The sequence below is a fragment of the Cryptomeria japonica genome, chromosome 8, assembly GCF_030272615.1.
Source record: "Cryptomeria japonica chromosome 8, Sugi_1.0, whole genome shotgun sequence".
Classification (NCBI taxonomy): Eukaryota; Viridiplantae; Streptophyta; class Pinopsida; order Cupressales; family Cupressaceae; genus Cryptomeria; species Cryptomeria japonica.
Genome location: NC_081412.1, coordinates 319110927 through 319134181, shown reverse-complemented (window position 1 = coordinate 319134181; position 23255 = coordinate 319110927). Strand labels below are relative to the sequence as shown.

The following is a 23255-nucleotide window of genomic DNA, read 5'->3' as shown; positions in this document are numbered from 1 at the left end:
TGTTTCAAAATTTGCCACTCCATAGATTTTTACTCTCTATAACATATTGGGTAAAATTAATTCCAGGAATGTAAGATCTTTGGACCCAACAAATAATTCCTTTTTTCTATGCTTAGAGTGTGCATACTGAAATATACCTCCAATTGTGCCAATTAATGATCAAGCTTTTCTGCATCTAACTCTGTCAAATGACAGAATTTTAATCTTTGCTTCAGCCTTGAACCAAGGTGTTTCTGGTAGACCTATTTCACCATAGAATTGGTCTTTTTCTTCTTTGGAGTGGGATTTTGCCTTGCTCTTGGTGTCTTCGACTGAACGCAATTTTTCTATGAGAGTCTCCAAGATGGTCTTCAATGTCTCCATTTACTTAGATATGCTTGCTACATCAACTTAAAAATTGAGAAATATTGCTTCTCCATCAAGAGGTTCTGCATGTCTTGCTATGCTTCTTAGTTCTTCTAACTACAGAATCCAATGCCTCTATGAAAAGAAAAGAATTCTTCCTTGCACGTGGGCATCAATCATGGAAAATCAATCACAACAACTTTCCACCAATGGATACCACTGCTTTGATACCAATCTTATCTGCAAACTAGAATGGAAATTCTATTTGGTATCTTCAGAAATTATGGATTAAGAGGAATAAAAGAATAAGAGCAAACAATAAAAGAATAAGAGCAAGCAATAAAAGAATAAGAGCAAGCAATAAAAGAATGGAAGAAACAAAGATTAGATTGGAGAAACCTGAATTCTTAGAGAAAATTTTAGCAAGAGTGCCGTCTAGTGGCCTCCCCATACATTATATCTCCAGTTAATTACAATCTTAGGCTTCTTTAGCTTACAACAAAGAAGAATCTCCAATGTTTTGCTACTAAGAATAGTTACCAATTCTCACACCAGTCACAAATGCTCACTCAAAGACTGAATTTTGAATTTTCCATCACCTATATATCTGTTGGGATGCTTGAGAATTTCCTGGTTTTGCTTATTTTTCATTTACAATAGTTATTAAGTTGAAAGGATGCAAGGAAGAAGAAAAATGCAGAATTTGAAATGCCACAACTGTTTCCTTGTTATGGAACAAACTGCTGCTTTCATCAGAGTGGATCTTTTGAAACTGCTCTGATGGTTATGAATTACTGCTTGTTAACTGATGGTTTTGTAATTGCCCCCTGATAGAATTGGTGATTTTGTGCAGGAGTCAATAGCACCTGCTTCCTTAATTGAAAGTGTCTCGAGTTGTGATTGTCTTCATCATGGAGTCACAGTGTCACTTGAACTCATTTTTTGATCCATTTCTGGATCAGTATTCCATAAGTTCAAAGTCAATGAATACATGATATGATCTATCTGCCTGATTCAAAGTATTTACCAGTCATTGGGCAGCATCACAGCCGAACGAAAAGAGAAACATAGCAGTAAAGATAAATTATTTTTATAGATTTGTACCTGAAGTATTAACAATAATATTGTGTATAACAGGGCCACTCACAGGAGTTGCTAGGTTGGAATAAGGTCTTTGTCATTTTAGAGGAACAGGTATCTGACATCCTTGTTCCTTGAAATTGTTAAGCCAAGGATTGTTGTAGTTCAGGTGGATCTTCACCAGGGGGTTTGCATGAAAGTCACTTCTGAAATGAAGGTCATGTTTTGAGCATCCCTTCCTCTAGCCATATTGTCAGCCAAGCAGCAAAAAAATTGCCTGACGGAGACCTGATTTCTGCCCTTAAAATATCTTTGGATTTATTATCTTCATATGCAGATCTTAAATTAGTTTTGCCTGTAATTCATCAGGTTCTCCCAAGGACAAGAGATTTTTTTCCTGGTTCTTCCCTAGCTTGTATCTTCCTTATACTATAGCCAATGTCAAATTTACCACCACTTTACCATTTTGGACCTCTTTGCAGAAATTTGCTCAATCATCATTATCTTCCAACCTTTTGTCTCATCACCACATTAAGGTGGTCACACTGATAAGGGTCATGATGGCGAGGGTCATAGAATATTGAAACTGTTCACCTATGATCTCTACTATATCCTGTCTTTGTCTCTTCCTTAAAATAGAGGTATCTCTATTTTCCCAAGGAGGGTAAGAGATTTATGGGACAAAAGTGACATGCTTTCACTTGGAGTTAAATTCTTTGGTTATGGGACTCTCTTCTTGGGAGCATGGTGTGATGTGTAACATCTGCATTGAAAAGACTCTCTGCATCTAAATTTACTGTGCCCCACATTTGAGTCTCAACCCAAAGAAATAGAATGAGTAGTGAGAGGAGTCACAAGTTACTTCACTAGCTAATGCAACAGAGAAAATGAATAGAATCTGAATGGGAAAGGTTGAAAATTACAACTGTATGATAAAATTCCAGTCACTAATCATCTCCTTTATTGTTTTCTTTTTCAGGAGGACCACTACTCTCTACTAAATGCCATTTCCATGCCCCTGAAGCGCAAGGCCACACTCAACTCACAAACTTCCTCTTAAATCCATAGGCGACGGTTAATTCTTGCACAGAAATAAAAGCATAAGATATCTTCAAGAGCTTATAAAAAACCAATAATGCAAGGAAAATGCATTGTATTTATTGAGAGTTTTGAGTAATTTGAGTGATTACCAGGTAAATTCTTTCCTGCCATCCTATTAATTATCCTTTTTGGGTTAGTCATCATTGTTAAAGTCTCATGTGTAGAAGGGAGAGGCATTGTAAGAAATGCATAATCATCATTTGCCTTGGAAATCCTGACCCAGATGGTGGGGTTAATGCCTTGAAAATTCATGATATTCTTAGGTTGGCCTTAGTTCCAAGTGTTAGGAATGATTTTGGTTTTTGTATATGGTTATGTAATATAGAATTATTTCGAATCTTCATCTTGGATTATATTAGAATTACCAGAATAGCAGGCTACACTTTGTACTCATAATTTTTGTTGCTTATGTTAACAATGTAACAACATCACATTATTTATATCTAAAAAGAAAATTTTAATGTACCTTGCAACCACCAATGTAACTTCTCCATACAATAATTCATACAAGGATACACTAATTGAAATGTAGGCTATCTAATTGTATCAAATTCGGTGTATTCATTCTTCCAACATGTGGTATCAAAGTGACAAAACCCAAGGAAGGTTACACTGATTCAGAGGAAGGCCGGCCTAGAGGAGGGTGTGTCAAACCAATCTGATGTAGAAGAAGATTAAAGGGATAAAGGAAAAATCAGCATAAAGTCTGTTGTACATTCAAATCATTTTCCAAAGGGATCAAATTGATGTTGCCATGAAAGGTACTGCCCAAAGCCTAAAGGGATTGTCAAATCACTGATTGTTGTCAAATCAGGGACTATTAAATTGCTGTCAAAAGGCCTGTTCATAGGCTGACTGTAGGAAGGGTAAATCATTGCCAAATCTATCAAATTGCTGTCAAAAGGGGGCTGACTGAAGATTTGTGCACAGGAAGGAATAATTGCTATGCAATTAAAGGGGAGAAACCAGAAAACTGCACACAACATATTGTACAGATGGTACACATTTGGCTCTATAGAAATGATCAAAGTTCCCAGACTCGGACTCAGCAAGGCCGACTCGACTCAAGACTCGGCTATGACTCGGCAAAATAAAAATCCCTTGAAATTTAGAGATTTTTGCTATGGACTCCTTGATGCTCTCAATGCAAGCCTATGGCCTCCCCAATGTGATTTGTGGTCTCCTTGATGCTCTTCTTCCCTGCTAGTTGCAAACCTATGGCCTCTTGTTATCCTTCCTCTCTCTCACTTTTCCTCTCTTCTTCTCACAACTAGCAATTAGAAGACCTTTCAGGGTTAAATGAAAAAGAAATACAAAAAAAACATGTCAAAAAACTTTATTTTTTTTGTTTTTTGCAAGTCAAAACGTGACCTGCCGTGGCGCGAGTCCTGGAGCTCAGACTCGTCAAGTTTGTCCATAACTCGCCTGACTCGCGAGTCATGCGAGTTATGCGAAAAACTCGCCGAGTTTGAGTCACAAGCTACCAAAACTCGCCGAGCTTCACTCGACTCGCCAACTTGGGAAACTCGCTTGACTCGCGGTGAGGTTTGATACTCTGGAAATGATACAGAAAGGTATAAAGTTAAACTGAGTTAATTTTTTGGGCAAAAAATACATTTAAATTTTAAAATGATACAAAAAGGTATAAAGTTAAACTGAGTTAATTTTATGGGCAATATTCTTCTGTTATTGAGAAAAAGTTTGTAATTAGTCTGCATTTTTTAGCAAGGTCTGAAGTTTTCCTGTAAACCATAGGTTGCACAGTCATGGGTATTATTGAAATCTTATTTTACTTGAAGTTCAAAAGATTGACAGGCCAGTACTTAAATTTTTGGATGTAGAAAAAAATCATGATTGTTGAGTATAGGACTTGTGGTAGAATAATTGTCAAACTATATATACAAACACAAAAGTGCAGAATGCCACTTTTGCTGGTGTTTTGTGAGAATAACCTAAAAAGAAGCATCAAAATTTTGTAAAACGGTGGAATTCTATATTTAATTTTTTTTCTGTTTTCCACAAAGTTGGGTAGGGTGAGGTCATTGTTAGAGTATCTTATAAGGATGAAAGACCTAAGATATCAACTTTTTACCATCAATGAAGAACTAGAAAATATAACAACTTCATATCTTGTAGAGTTTGGTAATAATCATAAACAAACCCAAAAGTTCAGAATGCCACGCCTGTTGGTGATTTGCCAGAATATCTCAAAAACAAGCATCGAACTTTTGTAAAAGGTAGAACTCTATAGTTGAAAGATTTGTTGTTTTTGACAAAGTTGGATGGGGTTGGATCATTGTTAAGACTTAAGAGTATCTTATCAAGATGATAGACCTAAGAGATCAACTTTGTACTATCGACAAAACAATAGATGAAAAGAATATGGTTACTTTCATCAGCCATAGTTTGCAACTGTCATTTGAAACTTTTGTGGAGTCTATGCATCTATTGGTAGTGATTTAGATTCTCACCTTTGACAAAATTAGTTCATATTTATTGCAAAAAGTATGGAGACATGCAAATGATTGAGTTCAGTTTCGGTCAAACTAAGAGTGCACTAGCTGCACAAAATAAGGGCAAAGTGAAGAAGACTTCAATTTTTGATAGTCCAAACACAAAGTCAAGTGTTATTACTGTTAGAAGTGTTAGTTGAAAATTTTGTACACCTAGTAAGATGTTCAAATTGTGGTTTCATCCATAGTGTGTGAGTATAAAACTCTTCTAATTTATGGAAGGCTCCCCCTTTGCTTTCTACTTTAACAATTCAGAAATAAAATCTAACTCTAAATCTACTCTAAAATTGGGTGAAACTCTGTCTTGTTCTCTTTTTTCAGAAAAAGACACTTAATCTTTTCTCTTCTTTCAAAAAAGAATCACAGCTGAAAGCACAAATGATTAATGAAGTAAATTAAATAAAGAAGCAAAGTTTCCATAAAGGCACAAAGTCCTCCGTTGCTTCTCCGGGACAGGAAAACAGAAAGAACAAAGTTTTAAAATTCGGACTCGCCACGGACTCGGCAAACCAAAAAATTGTGCTCGGACTCAGACTTGTGAAAACTCTCGAAAGACTCGGCAAACCAAAAAATTGTACTCGGACTCAAACTCGTGAAAAACTCGCGAAAGACTCTGCAAGGAGTCAGCAAAAAAAACAAACCGTAGTTAAAAAAAAAAACATAAAGAAATAAACGCATTTAGAGAACATAAGAGCCATAATTGAAACATTACACATGTCATATGATCTACAAACACTCAATATTTGAAATTTCATCATTCATACTCCTAGTTTCAAACTTTAAAATGTATAATAGCAGCATAAGTTTATAAATGTTTACAAAATTACATATAATGATATGTCCAAATGTGAAAAACAACAATGAACAAACTATAGAGAGGACTACATCTTCCTCTTTCCAGCTCTAGTGAAAACCAAGGGAGAGATAGAACTAGAGGGTCTAGTTCTAGGAGTCCGATGTGGGTTCTTTAGCTTGCCAAAATTAGGTTGAGGGTAGCACCACTTATTGGGGTCTAAGGGTGAGAGAGTGAGGGGTAGAGAAATAGGTATAGATCTTGGGGGAGAGAGGAGAGAGTAAGATAGAGAGTGGTAGAGAGAGGGGATAGAGGAAGAGTGATAGGGAGAGAGATAGGTCTAAAATTCGAGTCAGATAAAGTGAGTGAGATAGAGAGAGTGAGAGAATGCTAATAGGAGCCTACTGATTAATCAATTTTGATTGTGTTTGAAAATTTAAAAGATCTTCTAAAACCAAGAATTTGCATTATAACTCCTAGAGATCTAAAACCACTCTCAAACATCCTGCCAATATATACATGAAATATAACTTAAATGTTATATTTCATGTATATATTCTGATGAAGAGAACGAAGCTGTTTTAATCTTGATTCTTCTCCTCCTTCAAATCCTACAAACCTGTTTTCAGCAAGCAACAATGCCAAATGAGTGAAAAAGGTAAAAAAAAAAGCACTTAAAATTGTGGCTGGGTGTGTTCAGTGAATGGCGTGAGTCCAAGTGAAAGACTTGCGAGTTTGAGTGAAAGACTTGCGTGAGTCCACTCAATAAACTCGTGAGTCCTTGGGAAGGACTTGCCAGGACTTGGCTCGCGAGTCCTTGGCGAGTCGACTCGGCCCGCCAATGGACTCGCGAGTCTTGGCGAGTCCCATGAGTTTTAAAACTATGAGAAAGAAAGCTCAAAATCTTCAACTATTTACTCTCCTATCAACCTTTTTAGATGATTTTTTGGTAACCAAGCACAGTATGTAGCAACTCAAAGTCTAACTACATAATGCACCTCTTATGCACAAACATAGAAAATAAAAGTAGCGCAAAGTCTGCAATTTACCTCCTTTGCTTGAGCATGGTACAATAGTTTCAAACGTGACAAGCAGCTCAAGGTCTGCAGTATCAAATCTGAAAACTAATCTAAAATTCCAAACACAATAAATAGCTCAAAGTCTGCAAGATTGAGCTTGAATTCCTCTTGAACGATAGAACAAAAATCACAATCAACTCCAGAAAATGTCATCACATAACAACTTGAATTGGCCCAAAGTCTCAACACAACTTGCCTCTTTTATTGAAAGCAATTTGATTTACGTCTAAGCTCAAAGTTTTAGAGTGTACATATAAACTAGCCGAGTCTTGTTGCATTGCCAAAAGATATTGATTACAATAGACCCCCTCAATTATTTATAGGAGAGGAGCCTTGAGAAAAAGGTGGGAGGATCCCAACTAACTTGAGAAATTCTCTCAACCACCGTGACTTATTCCAACTATAGTCCTAATTGAACTCAACTTGTAGTTGCTTTACATGTAATTACATTTTACAAAAATGCAAGTGAAAGCAATACTTGCAATTACAAAATTTGTTTTCACATGTAATTTGTCAAAACAAAATTACAAATGCATAATTGAAACTAAGTGTCCAAGACACGACTCTATCTACATCATCCTCTATTTTGAAAATCTTCATGCCGCTACAAGACACTCTATGATCGAGATAAATGACATCTTGAATCGGAACAAGAACTTGCATCCTCAACCAGTGAACTACAACCTTTCACATTCTTGGGGTAGTACCATTTCTTCAAGAGGGAAAGGGCTGCCTTCTTTTCATGTCATGGCCATCTCCGTCTTCAAAGCATTCTATAATTTGCATCCATGAATTGCTGTTGTATCTCTTCTTCTTTTGTTCATTGATGAAGAACCCATAACACCTTATTCAAGATGATATTGTTATAAAACAATGCCCATGCCTTGATTTGTTGGTTTGATAGATCGTGTGTGCAAACAAGACTGACAAGGGAAGAGATAAATTGATGCAAAAATGGGCTCACAAGTGAATTTCGGGTTTTGAGAACTGCATTACATGTGTGGAAAAACAAGAGCATTGACTTGCAATTGTGGAGAACAAACATGCAACTTCATATGTGTGATGGGTAACTACAAGTTTGCACTTGTAATTGGACCTTTAAGACTCATTTTCAAGTGTTTTTGACTGCATTTTAGACCAATTTCGGGTTCTGGGAGGCTGACTGCAAGTGCAATGTAGAGAAAAACTTTTACTCTTCCACTTGTAATCGGGTCTTGAAGATCCGACTACAAGTAACCAACATGCAATATAACTTCTTGGAAAACACTAGAGCATGGAAGGATATGGCTGCAAATAGGACAAGTTCACCAAGTTAAGGTGTATTGACAATTTTTATACTTGCAGTGGGGTCTTGGAGACCCGATTGCAAGTGTGCACGGGGGGGTAAAACATTATGCTTTATACTTGTAGTCGGGTCCTCAAGGCCCGACTGCAAGTTGAGTTACAAAGACTTGAAGACACAACTTGTAACCATCTTCATGAGAACAGATTTTAAGCACTATGGGGGAGAATAAAATGCAAAAGGCATACTTGTAGTCGGGTCTTGGAGACCCGACTGCAAGTATGTTTGCATATAAAAACTTGCACTTGCAACAATAAGACCTGATTCTTAAGATAATACATCACTAAAGACCCGACTACAAGTATTTTGCATTCAAAGACTTGCGTTTGAAGAGGGATGACCCGATTGCACTTAGGCGATAGATGGGGAAGAAATAACAAAGAATACTTGTAATCAGATTATACAAACCTGAAAACAAGTAAAAGCAACTTAAAAATAACTTAAATGTAATCGGGTTATTTTACACCTGTTACAAGTAATAAAAATGAACATACTTACTTGTAGTCTGGCCTTAGAGACCTAAGACCCGACTGCAAGTGAATATGTTTCACTTGCACTTGCAATCTTAAGACCCCCCAAGACTTAAAATCGGGTTTTAAGAATCCCATTACAAGTAATAAGAAAAAAGTCACTTGTAATAGCTTCAAAAAGCCCCTTCAACTTGCAATGACATCAAAAAGATCCGCACTTGCAATAAGTTAACTTGCAATGACATCAAAAAGACCCCCACTTGCAGTGACTGCTCTGAAACCCGAAATTGCACAGAAAATGGCCAAAATGAAGGCCAAAAGTAACCAAAATTTTCACAAAGATGGAAGATAAACTCATTATTGATTTACCATCAATAAATGTAGACTTTCCACCTTGAAAAGCGTGCCTGAGAGCCTCAAAATCTCAAATTGCAAGCAAAAATCTTCTACTTGGAATGACTGCTCTGAAACCTGAAATTGAAGAAAAAGATAGGAAAATGAAGGCCAAAACTCACCAAAACTTGGACAACAATGGCAAAGACACCCCCTGATGATTTGATACTAACAAATGTGAGTTTTTCACCTCGTAAAATGTGCATTAGAGACAAAATGACACATTTTGGGCAAAAATTTGAAGGGGTTGTCACATTTTTGAAAATTCAAAAATGAGGACAACAATAAGTTTGGTCTAATAAAAAAGGAATGCTGAAAATGACAGTATGAATAATCTTATGAGAAGCTCTGTGCTTGGAGTAGTGTGGGAATTGAGGTAGAGTTTGGAGAGAGATTATGCTTTTATGGTGTCTTCCTGAGATAAAACTTAAAATTAATGCAACCAATTTTTGGTTCTTTCATTCTATTGCATCTTAAAATTTTACTTGCAAAGACTAGTATGTAAAGTTTATTTTTGTGGGTGATGGTTGAATACATGTAGAAGAATACATAGGGATGCTCAGATTGTTCTCAATGATGCAATAAAATTCATGGTAAATGATGTTAGGGTTGTTTCAAATATGAACAAAAATCTATTGTCTATCAATTATTTATTGAAAAAGTAAGTTTTAGGCAGGGATGCAGCACCATGGAACATTGATCTTCAAGTCTATTTTTTTGATAGGAAAAATGAAAAAAGTTGAGCTAGAATGAATGGATTTTGTGTTTTTGCATTCACAATAAGGTAAAAGTTGTCTGTTTATGGAACACTCATCTTCAAATCTATTAATGTGATGGAAAAAATGAAAAAAGTTGAGCAAGAATGAATGGATTTTGTGTTTTTGCCATTCTTGCATTCACAATAAGGTAAAAGTAGTTTGTTTTAGTCTTTCAAATGCTTTAAAAATCACTTTTAGAGTAAGGATTTATTTTGGTCACTGTAGTCAAAGTCAACTACCAAAAATGATTGAAAAAGCATTTTTTCTTGTCTAAGATGTGACAGGTTCACTCTAGGTTTATCACAGTTTTGCTGGGTTCTGTTTAGGTTTGTCTAGGAGTAACCCATAGTCAATATCCTGCCCCTTGTCCAAATTTGTAGATGGGTTGACTTGAATCACGAACTTGGTTTCAACTGGACCCAGATCCGAGGCTACATACCAGTGAACTAGGAACAATGTTTTTAAGTGAAGTTTAATAAAAAGAGGAACAATAAATGAAAAACTGCAGTTCTTATCATAAGTTATCCAATGTCAACTTAAGAACATAACACAAAAAAACAGACATTAAATCAAAAATGTATTCAGTTGTAGATAAATGTTCCAATCTCAAGTTAAAAACACACTTACTGGGAAATAAGTGAAAAAATGTGCTCTTGACCAGAAGTTGCCTAGTGTCAGCATAAAACTAGAACCAGAGTAGCTGGAAACTCCTGTGTCCCTCCTTGGGTGCACATATCCCCGTTTCCGAAACGGATACGTATCCGATACAGCTCGGATACATGTGATACTGTACCCATGCATACCCAAAAACCTTGATTTCCAACTGAGCCAAATACTATGTTATACTATTTTTGCATATTGTAAATTGTTAAATCAACTTATAACTATTTCTGTAGCAATTATGTGTCTATATTACTTTTGAAGTAATGAAAAATCTCCTAAAATAACTTAGAAAATTGTGTTAAATATATTTGTATATGTTTTTTATGAATGTTGTATCCAGCCATATCCATATTGGGGGTCTCAAAAAATGGCCGTATCTGTATCCGATACCGCATCTGTATTCACATCTGTATCTGTGTCCATGCAACTTTGACTAGAATAAAAGTTACTTCAAGTCTTCAAGTGAAAATGAGCACCCCCTTTTACTGAGACAATAAGTAAAAAGGACAGGCTATGGATTGGAGCGCTCCTCTCCAAAGGAAGACCAAGTTTTGTCAAATGCAAAAAGTTGACACTTCGACCATTGGAGCGCTCCTCTCCATTGTTTTTGACAAATTTCATGGAAAGCAAGTCAGCAAGGTTATGAAGACTAAATCTGCTCTAGAGGAGTGTTTGTGAGATTAAAAATAAGAAAGCTTCATCCATAAAAGCATTGGATGTTTTTCTTTCATTCCTCCATTCTTTCCAAGCTCTATTGAAGTCTCTTTGTGTTTACTTTCAGTTTCAGCAGGGTTTTCAGCAAGTTTATAGGAGGCTTTTTGTTACAGTTTTCATTAATGTGGTTGTTGTAGCTTTGTATGCTATTTCCATTATTCGATTTATTAATTTCAATTGAGTTCAATCCTAGTGTTGTATTCATGTTCTTTTGGTCTTTGCTTTTAGCCAGAAACATTGAGCATGTGTTAGCTGTCATAGATTAGGTCACTTGTGTTAGTAAAGAGGATATAAATTTCTTGTCCATGGGTAGAAGTGCTGATTAGTCATGTGCTCGTACACGAGAAAAAAAACACGGATTTTCTTTTGTTCGTTCGGCTAGCATGCTGAAAGTACCAAAACTATTTTTTGTGTATTGTAAAATTCAAATTTTATTGTTTTCCCCATTGGTTCTAAGGTTTAGTTTAGTATTTTGATTTAAGGGAGCTTCCCCATCTAATTTGAAGAAAGGTTTTCCTTACATGCTGTTCTGTATATGTTGTCCTCAAAGGGACAAATGAGAACACCAAACAGTTCATTTTAAGGTACACGTGGAACTATCAACACCATTATAGTCTTGAAAAAAAATAAAATTACTGGGACTGTATCTATCTTAGAAAAGAACTAAAGCAAAATCAAGATCATTTGGAGGTTACTATTCATCAACATAGAAATAGGTTTGATATAAGGCATTTTAAAGGAGAAGAGAAAAGCTTCCTGAGATTTTCATTATAATGTCTTGCTTTCAGAAGATTGTTATTTTTGCAGGCAGTTATGATATCAATGTAGAAATCTTTCTAATGATATTGACATTGGGCATCTCTATAGACATAAAGCAGCTGTTCAAACATTAGCTTTTGGATAAAATTGCATAAACATAAGTTGAAGACGTATTGATGTTTCTAACCACAATGTGGTTCTTCATGTAATGTTTTGAATTTGAAAGTGACAATTAATTAAATTGATTTTTATTAAGTTGTCAAAAATAAATAAAATATTTAAATAACGACTTAATATTAATTAATTTATTACCGAGCAAAAAAAAAATATTAATTAATTTATTAACAATAAAATAATAAAATATTGTTTTGTCTCTTTATTAAATATATTTCTCCAAGTCAACCTATCTTCTAGATACTTCCTGGAGGGCTTTATATGGTGGTCTTGGGGTTCTAGCAAGGGGATGTTGGAATTTGATAAACGACTTATAATTTTTGGAGACGGAAACCTTCAAGAGTTTGACAAAAGGGCTGGATGAAAACCTAGTTCTTCCTAAGAGGAGGATTCGTGACAGTCTAAATTTGAGCCAAATTTGTCAAGTCTCCATTGAAGACAAATTTGTAAGGGTTTGTTTCAAAAAGAAAGATAATTGCTTCTATTTCTAAATTGAGAAAATAATGTTATTCTATTCTGAATAATATAGGCTTTGTGGGAAAATTTATATTTGTTGGAAGCTTAATATTGAAAAGGATCGATTCAAAAGGAATATAATTTTATATTTGGGGCTTGGCTTATTTGGTGTGTTCTTGTTCGTATCTGACCTGTGACTAAGCTGCTTGGGTGTGAGCTTCGTCGAGAAATATAATTATATTGGCAATTGATGTTATAAGCTGTGGGATTGGTATCCTGGCAAATGATGAAGTCATAAATTGACTATGGCAGAAGACATAAAGAAGCCTATTCAATTAAGGGTTATGACAATAATGGCAGAATAGGAAATAATATTTCCGTGACAATTCTTTGAAGCAGAACGCAACATTAGGAGTCCGAATAACTGTGAATATAATATACGACTTCTAAAGATAGTTTGTCACTTGTGGAGAGTCTCATGCCGTGAATATGAAGCAATTGGCATAATTAGGCGAAGTATCTATATTGGCTTAAGTTCTTTTGGAAGTCTTCCTCTTTTTGGGTCCAACTCCATTAACCTTGGCACACGATTGGAGTGGCATATATTTCTGGAGTCCATAATTCCCCTTGATACCTCATACAAAGGCATTGAGCAATGAAGATATTATGAAAGGCGATTTTTCTCTTGGTTGACTCTAGGTGCGATGAAGAGCAGGATGTCTCACATGGATATTGAGACTATATGATTTTGCGCGAGGAACTGTTCAAGTGTATATACTTGATCTGGTGCATCAAGTTTGTGTCTAAAAGGAATCGTAGTTCCAAAGAGTCCAGTCGGGAGATTTTTGAGTTGGAGGCTTATATCTATTGTGGGATAGCTGGAAAGGGGTATGATAACAAGATTTTTCAATGCCAATGAATCGCTTGTACCTCTCTATCCATGCACTCTAAGAATTGTATCGTTATTCTAATGTAAGCTTGTCTAGATCTGGAAACTTGTATTCCTGAATTTCACCTTAATTTCACTGAGAATAAAATCAAAGTATATTGGCGTTCTAAACTGCTGAGTGCTTGATCTGCATTAAGTTTGAAAATCAATTGTTTTCATTGCATGAAGTTTGAATGTATGTTAATTCTGGAAGAAAATAGAAATTCTGTTGAAAGTAAGCCAGGGATATTTCACTTCATTAGGATGAGCGACTTTGTAGGCTTGGGGCCTTTTGTTGTGTTGAAAACAATGAAATATGTATTTTTTACTTGTTATTCCTGAATAAATGAACATTGAAGATTGAGAATCAAATTTGAATTTTATACAATGTTTAATCTTTATTTTTGATGTCATCTATTCATTATATATTGTGTGTTTCCCTATATATGAAACAGGAAATGAATAAATCAGGAACTGCTTTTGGAACAGGCCAGAAAGTTCTTGCAGAAGCATTTAAAGTCCAAGGTAAAGTGAATATGCATATGTTTTTTTTTTGCTCATTAAAAGGCCTAAGCCAAGGATTGTATTAAAATATTTGAAAACATACATATAGCTTTCATGTATCAAAAACCGGCTATGCCAATCCCAGCTAGAGATAACCCCATAAACCACATACATGACCAGAATAACTCCATATTTCGACCACATTTCTGAATCTCCAGGACCCCCACCTGTCCTAATGGGCATAATATTAAGACATATCTAGGACTAGAATTTCAGAGCCATCCTCTGCAAAAAACCCTTAAATTCTATCATGACTATATCCATTATAAAGTATGGAAATTACATCACTACTATCTCGCTATCGACAACAAAATGTGGCGAAAAACCAACTAAGTATACATCATTACAAAAGAGATCATTCCAGAAAACACCAATCTTACTCTGAGGACGGACTCTCACTATCAGAGATGTCATCATCGGCTTTGAGTCCTTGGATCCTCTTGTAGTATTTCACCCACCCCTCCTACTCATTCACCGCATCACCAATTGGAGCCACTAGCAACCCATCCTCGGCAAAACCCATAAGGCGTTTGAGAAAGTCCAAGTTTGTGCGAATAGGGGGCTTTCTAATCTCCCAGAGATCTTCGTTCCCAATAACCAGAATCAGGAGGCGACTCACTGGCTTCCCATCTCTCTCAATCACACCATAATCTTTCGGACATGGTATTGTGCATTTGATATCAATCTCCTACATAACTGTGTCCAAATCTCCCAGGAACTCTTCTCGGAATATTCTCTTGCATAGAATATGACTTTCAATCTTCGGTTCCGCAATCATCAAGATTGTGGCAAGAAACTGAGCTGGTATGTTAGTATTAACCCGATATCAATGTGTAGCAATAAGAAATTCTATGCACAGTATTTCCTGCAAAGCATGAAGAAACAGAGCATGTGAAAACTTAGTGACTACTAGTAGCCTTTTATCTGTTATGACCCCCAAGTAGGCCATTTGCCTTTTAGCCACCACCAATCTGATGTTGGAATCCATTTACCTCAGAAAATTCCGCTACCACCTACAAGACGAGGAAGCAAAAGTAATTCTGAACAAGGGCTGAAATGATGACTTTTAGCCGGGATTTCTAGATATATAATCATATTTTTAGCTTGCTCAAGAAGTTTCCACTAAGCCTCATAAATGCTATAGCTCCACCTGCGTGCTAAATCTTAACAATATCTGCCACTAAATTTGAACTCCCTGTCCTCTCCGCCAGCACTTAGAGAAACATTTATTGCTCCATTGGATGGTAGCATTGATAATGTCAGGCCCACCATCCAACACATCTTTTGTGGATGCTGACATGTATAATCGACATTGCCCTCGTGGACCATCCTGACCCACCACTCAGGGACCGGGTTAAAAAACATTACTGCCTAAACAAGTAAGTATTAAATAGAATTGGAGGCACCTCTTAGAAAACCACTGAGCATTAATACACCCGAAAATTTAGGACAATTGTTAAATGACAATATAGTCATCTAACTTAAGCCCATCAGCTGCCCTATTGGCGAGATCATCAGCCATCTGATTGCCTTCTCTATATATATGGTTAAAAGTGATAGCTTCAATTTTTTTATTATATTCAAAGCTCTTCCAAGCAATGCACTTAACTTCCAATTAGGGGTTTCCTCTCTCCTCAGTGCGTTGATTGTTATAGCCGAATCGCCTTGAATCTCTAATCTTCGGATTCCTAGATCTTTGCACTTTTCAGTGCAATTAGTAATGCTTGGAATTCTGCTTGATCATTAGAACCAATGTCTAGTGGGACTGCCAAATTGGAAATCTTCTTCCCATCCTAACAATTAATAACACACCTTGCCCCCGAGATTCCTAGATTCCCCCTAGCAGCTCCATCAGAATTTAATTTAAACCAACCTTCTTGAGGAGGCATCCAAACACATCTGATTCTTGCTTGCATACTATCTTCTCCACCTATTCCAATAAATTTTGGAGTTTTAAGACCCCTCCACTTTCCTCTCACTTGACCATCCCAACTAGAAAAACTCTTTTTCTTGACATTTTGTCTTTCATTCCTGCTGTTCACTACTTCTACAATAGCTGATTCAATCTTATTGGGGAGAGCACCTTCAGCCATTCTTTCTTCTTTGAAGATCCTTCTGTTTCTTTCTTTCCACACTTCCCATGTCAGAAGTGAAGGGCTGGTTATCCATAATCCACTGAAAAGTCCAGTCCTATTCAAGGTAGGCCAACTCTCGAAAAGACTTAAAATGTCTGCTTGGAGAGCAGTTGACCACCCTAGCTTCGCACACAGCCATTGCCAACATTATGGTATATGGACATTGTAAGAATAAATGATCAATGGTTTCCTCTTCTTTCTCGCATAACACACATTTTGAAGGTCTACTAAACCCAATTTTCTTTAACCATGCAGCTGTAAGGACTCTGCCCTTTAGCATTGCCCATGTAAAAATGCCTGCTTTCAGTAGACAATCACTGTTCCAACATAGTTTCATAGGTAAATCTGAGAGTCTGCACTCTTGCTGACCTATTAGGGCCCTATATCCATCTTTAGCCAAGTATACTCCTGATTTTTCTCTCGTCCAAACCAATCTGTCCTGCGAAGCTCTAAAAACCAAATTTCTGCTCTTCAATATATCATTCAGTTGACTAATGTCAGCTTTGAGGTCTGCCCTATCTTGTAGGACTTTCCAAACCCATCCAACCGCTCGCCCTTCAGTGTCAAAATTCACATAGTTCTTTACATAAAGACCCCACCTTTGTTCCAAAGTTTCTTGAAGTCTTTCAAAGTTCATCATGGATTTTCCACCGCATGAGTCATCCCAGAATCTGGCCTTGGCTCCTTCTGCTACATCCTAAGTGAGATTTTTCATAATTAGGTGCCCTATGGGATAGGATAAAGTTCCAAATTCTAGAACCTTTCAGAGGAAATTTTGTCCTAAAGATAGCAGTCTGATCCTCACCCATAAGGTATTTACGCTTAAGAATTTTAACCCATTTGAGATGCGGTTGTTCATAAAGTTTCCACACCAGTTTAGCTCCTAAAGCCTTGTTCTGCCAAAGTTGATTCCTAACACCCACACCTCCAAATTCTTTGGGTTTACAAATAGAATCCTATGCTATCATAGCCATCTTCTTTTTCTCCTTTAAACCTTGCCAAAAGAACTGCTTCATGCATTTGTTGATCTTCTCAGCCACCCCTACTGGTAGTACTAAACATGACATCAAATAAATAGGTAATGCTGAAATCACTGCCTTTAACATGACTACTCAGCCTGCCCAAGTCAACCATCCACCCTTCCAGGAGGAGAGTTTTTTATCCATTTTCTCTTTAAAGGGCTCCTTCAAGTTAATTGGTCTGATGCCACTCTGAAGGGGGAGACCAAGATATGTGCAAGGAAGTTTACCTTTATGAAAATTCAGAATTCTTATAATATGGGCCTCCTCCTAGGGCTGAAGAAAGAAGAATGCCTGGATTATTTATCCAAAATGAGTTTAAAATTGGATGCTTCTGTGGGTTTCCCTTGGCCATTAACATGGTGTCGTCTGCAAATTGTTGGTGGGTTGCCATAGCAATATCCCTAGTAATACTAATCCCTTTAATCTTCCCAACCTGTTGAGCATGTTGGATATTCCTGCCCAAAGCCTCTGCCATAATAATAAACAGGAAGTGGGATATTGGATCTCCTTGTATGAGCCCCCTAGAAGCCTCAAAATACCCCACTGGAGTTCCATTAGTGATAACTGAAATTTTTTGGGTAGATATGCAATAGAAAATAAGATCTACCCATTGTTTGTTGAAGCCAAATGCTTCTAAACACTTATAGATAAACCTCCAGTCTACCTTGTCATAAGCCTTCTTTATATCCAATTTAATGAGCATACTCGGAACTTTCCTGGTTTGGATAGAATGAATTGCCTTGTGCTATAATAATACCATCTAAGATGGATCTCCCGAGGACAAAACTTGATTGCTCCTCATAAATGATTTGTGGAAGGACTAGTTTTAGTCTATTTGGCAATGATTTGACCATAACCTTATTAATAGCATTGCAATGCAAGATTGGTCTGAAATCTGCAAAATCTTAATGTTTTCCTTCTTAGGTATCATAACGATAAATGTATTATTAATCTCCTTTAAAAATTTCCCCCCATTTCTAGCCGCCTCTAAGGCTTCCACCATTTCATGCCCAATGATATGCCAACATTTCTGATAGAACCCTGCTGGAAAACCATATAGGCCTGGGGCTTTTATTGGGTGTAGCTGAAAAAGTGCTATATGAATTTCTGCCTCCAAAAACTTGGAATTTAGTTTTTGGTTTTGGATCTCAGATATCATATTGGGGATGTTAGATTTCTACTTGATCCTCCCAATTGGAACCTTTCCAATCATTGAGTAATGCTGTAAAGTATTTGACACTTTCATTTGATATGTCTTCTGATTTATGTATCACTCCTCCCTCTCTAGTGATTCTTAAAATCCTATTCACACCCCTCCTGACCTTAGTACTGGCATGGAAAAATTTTGAATTGCTGTCTCCCACCTCTGACCATGTTTCTCTGGACTTCTGTCTCCAAAAAAATTTCTCCTTAGATAAAAGGACCTGATACTCAGCCAAGGGCACACGCTCTTTATCAAATACATGTGTTCATACCACGTTTAATCACCTCTTCAGAGATCAACCTCAGCTTCTCCTCCACTTCTTTTTTGAGAAGATATTTTGTAATTTCTCTCTGTTCCACTTGAGTAATTTTGCTTTTATAGCTTTTATTTTGGAAACAAAACAAAAAAGTTTTGATCCTATAAAAGTTTTTTCTTTCCACCAGTTATCAATGAGGTCAAAAAAGCCTTCTTGTTTCATCCACATGTTTTCAAATTTGAAAGGGCTACATAAAGGTCTTTGTTCCTCAACAATGTCTAGAACAACTAGATAATGGTTTGACCCAGCCTGTGTCTCAATTGTAGAAGTCATTTCTCCTTTAAAAGATAGCAGATCCTCTTTGAAAAAAAATCTATCTAGTTTCTTTGCTATATTGCTAAAACCTCTGTGACGATTGGTCCATGTGAAGGTTCCATTCCCACATTTGATGTCTATCAACTTGTTCCTATTGAATCACTCCCTAAAATCAACTTGTGTTCGAAGCTCCCTCTGAATCCCACCATTTTTTTTGGATAAGTGAAGAATATCATTGAAATCCCCCCTATTATCCCCCTATTATAGTGTGAGGATATTCTATATTTACCAAATGTTCATCTATATTATTCCAAAGTTCTTTTTTCTCTCTTGTTTGTGTAGGGCCATACACGTTAATAATTGTGAATTTGGTTTCCCCTCTGAAGCTTCTGACTAACCCAGCCATCCAGTTATCGCTTTCCACTATCACATCCACATCCACTTTTTTGGGATTCCATAGAATAGCTAATCCCCCTGACACTCCAACAGCTTGGACAGCTACACCACTCTAGAAGCCTAATCCCTTTTTAAAGATTTTTATTTCCTCCTTATTCATTTTAGTTTCTTGCAGGAGCACTATCTCCAGCTCTGGAGGCACCCAACATGTTTAAGGGATTGTCTCCTCCACTGCTTCAACCATTTCTGACATCCTCATCTCATTATTTGACTTAGGAACTGCCTTAATTTATGATGTATTCTCCCTGTCCAATCCATTTTCATTTGAATTTTTGAGGATATTCATTTGTGAAATGATTTCTTCACTCAGAGCTTCACTATCCTTCCTCAGTTTGTTTGGTTCTTCCAATGGAGTTATGCTAATAACACCACGTGTAGGATCCTTAGAAACCTCATCTTCATTTCTCCTAAGTTGAGATATGTTTGATCCTGGATCCACTTCGTTTATCTCTTCTGACGTTGTTTCTATGCGTGGGCTATTCACACCCCTCCCCCCCTCCCCGACTCAAAACTGGATGGAGTTGACTCCATTGTTTGTTGTTCATGAGGAGATTCATTAGTCCCTTGATCCATCTTATTTGTAACTGGAGCATTTATGTATCCTTTACCTACCCTTTGACAACTGAGCTCTTCTCCAGTAGTCAAACTCCTACCATATACTGATGAGACTTCTTTCTCTCCATTATTTACTCATAGTGTTTTGGGATTCTTTGCCCCTTCTATCTGCATAGAGAACCCTTCATTCACGTTCTCCCTTAATAGACACTTTCCTGATATTCCCTCCAAAATTTCTATTCTTTGGGTCCATTTGCCTAGTTCCGATAGGATTTCTATGTTATGATAGATACCTATGTTAGCATCAACTTCTACTAGTAAGTTAGCTACGTCCCCACAATTTCCATTCAGAGAATCTTCCTCTACCCCTAAACATGTGCCCAATGCATCCCCTATTTTGATTAGGGCATCCAAATGCCAAAACTCAAACGAGAGACCTACCAAACTTATCCAAATATGTTTTTTGACATATTGATGTTTTCTAGGATCATAACTAGGATTCTAGTTAATCCTACTGATACTACATCCTTTGAAAAAAACAGGCGATCCATACATTAAATCCATTTTCATCTTTCCATCAATACATTCTATTAGGAAGTAATCATTTTGTAAAGGTCTAATGCTTAACTTGCCTGGAAATGTTGCTCTCCACCATGCTAATATCTCCTCTTGCGCCCCATTAAACCCGTTCCATCTAACAAATAGCGCCTGCTTCTTAAGTCATTCTACAAAAATCTTGAGTAGATTCGGGGGGAGAGTTATAGTTTTGTTCCCCGATTTTTTAACATATTGGGGGCTCATCTTATCCCCCCCAACGCCTCTGTTGATTTTAGAATTCCCTCCGCCCCAGAACTTGCCCTTACGATTTAGCAAATCTCTTCTGATCTCCTCTTGATGTCCCAGTTGGATTTTGAATGATTCATAGTCTTGAAATCGGCCTCCATTCCTACCATATCCTCCCTGAAAGCCATTAGAGTTTGGTTTTTTCCATTCTTGATATGAGCCAAATCTACTAACCCCATTCGGAATTCTGTTCACCCCTGTTGGAACTCCGACAACCTGTGACACACCATTGAGGCCGGACCCAACACTGCCAGCTCCAGTAGTCTGCTTCTTCCCAGACCCGAGCCCATACCATGGAAGTTGTTATTGATTCATCATTTTCCCCCTCCATGGCCTTTGTTGTAGAGGCTCACGTCGCACCATGGATTTTTTCTCGTGGATATGCATATGTTGTTAGCTTTGAAATTTGCAAATTTAGATACTATTAGATTATTCTTGTTCACTTTTAATGAAGAAAGCAATTTAATCATACTATATCATATGATCCCTAACGTTATCTATTTTTCATTGCAACTCTTGGCTATTGTGTAGGCAATTCAGCTATGTCTTCAAAAAGATATTATGAGGCAATTGATCTGTATACATTGGCCATATCATTGTCTGGAGATAATGCTGTATATTATTGTAACAGGTATGCATATTCATCTGAAAAGGGGCTTTTTAATTTTTTCGTATTTTGATATGCCACATGTAATGAACCTTTGCTGTACCTGCCTTGCCTTTCTGATAATTAGGGCCTGATCTATCCACCGAAGGTTGGATTTAGGGCCACAAAAGGAAATTACGGTTTCCTGCAACATTTAGATATTTTATTTTATGTCAGCAGTAATATTAGATCGGTGGCATAATTATTGCAGCACAAAATACATACACGACCCATTCTAGATTTTGAGGATTTTTCAGGTTGGCTGGGTTACCCATCCAAACCCATCCTGTCTCTTAGGGCTAATAGGGCCACCTGAGGATGGGCCCAGCATACCCCTGGCTTGCACTCATTATCTTGAATGTACTAACAAACAGAGAATATCAGGAAGATAACAAATGCATACATAAAACATAGATTCATGACTATATTACTTGGTTAACATTTATCCATTATATATAAATTTGTAGGGACTAATTCATTATATTTGTGCCTAGTTGCAAAAACATGACTATCATTAATTAGTATTCCTTTTCTCTACATATTAGTTGTGTCTGAGAATGAATGAATTATTTTTATTCTTTTGTCTATCACTAAAGTGTATTTTAATGCAGCATTCTAAACCTGATATTGCAGGTTACCTATCTAATGTGAAGATTAAGTTCATTTTTCCCTTTTGTACATTATAGATGTGCTTAGTTCATTTGGTAAGACATTTTTAGGCATAGAACCGATTTAGCAATTAATCTGGGTCACTAGTTAAATTATATTAATTACTGTTATATGAGGAATGAAAACAGATTTAATACAATTGGCACAAAACATACTTCAACATTTCGACATTTAAGCGGATTGGCCTGGGGACGTACCAGCCTACTGGTGATGGGAAGGAATGCTTACTAGGCGCTGGTTCTTCATCGCTGGGAAGAACCAGCGACTAGCCCTTTTACATCGTCTGCTGACTGATGCATTCCCTGGGCAATCCTCATGGTTGTCTAGGCATCATAAATTATGAAAACTGAAATAAATATTATTACTGAGTAACGAAGTTACCTGTTGGATGCTTCTCCTTGTCCTTCTCTCCTTGTCACTCCCTCTCTTGTGTTTCCTTGGGGTGCGGTTTTATACCTCTTTGAAACCACGCGATTCCCTTTGAAACGTGGTGTCTATTCCAGAGGTGGCTTGGGAATGGACGCATCCTTTCATTACTAGTTAAGATAAAATGTATTTTAAGTGGTAAAAATAATTTATGTATTGAATATATATATATATATATATTTATGTACATGTATTGTTTAATGTTTCTAATCATTGCCTGCTGTCTACATGGGAATATGACACATCATGATGTTTTCCAGTATTACAGGTAGAGTTATATTACTTTACTTTTTTTAAGAGGTTGAAATTTCTTCGTATATGATGGTGTTCTTCGATTGAAATGGTTTCATGATAATTTATTTTGTTACATGTCAGTAGTCTAGATGATACTACATTACCATCTTTCTCTGAGTGTGGATCTGCATATAAAATAGTTTATTTATCATGTTTAACCTTTGGTGATTGATATTAAGAGAAAGCAATATAACTCTTCAGCTTCTCTTATTAAATTTTACGGACATCAATGAATCCTGAATTGTTTCTTATCTATGCAAAAAGTCTCCGCTTATCTGTTGTACTTTGAAATGCCTTTTTCA

The 23255-nt window shown here is 36.7% G+C and overlaps 1 protein-coding gene across 2 annotated transcripts in view; it reads left to right on the top strand.

Annotated features, from left to right (window-relative positions):
• Nucleotides 1-23255, top strand: part of LOC131061499 (uncharacterized) — a 167759-nt gene that overhangs the window by 84802 nt on the left and 59702 nt on the right. For both annotated transcript variants that reach the window (XM_057995208.1, XM_057995207.1), the window contains exons 5-6: nt 14024-14093; nt 21450-21549. In XM_057995208.1, the coding sequence (XP_057851191.1) occupies nt 14024-14093; nt 21450-21549 (170 nt within the window). The remainder of the gene's footprint in view (nt 1-14023; nt 14094-21449; nt 21550-23255) is intronic.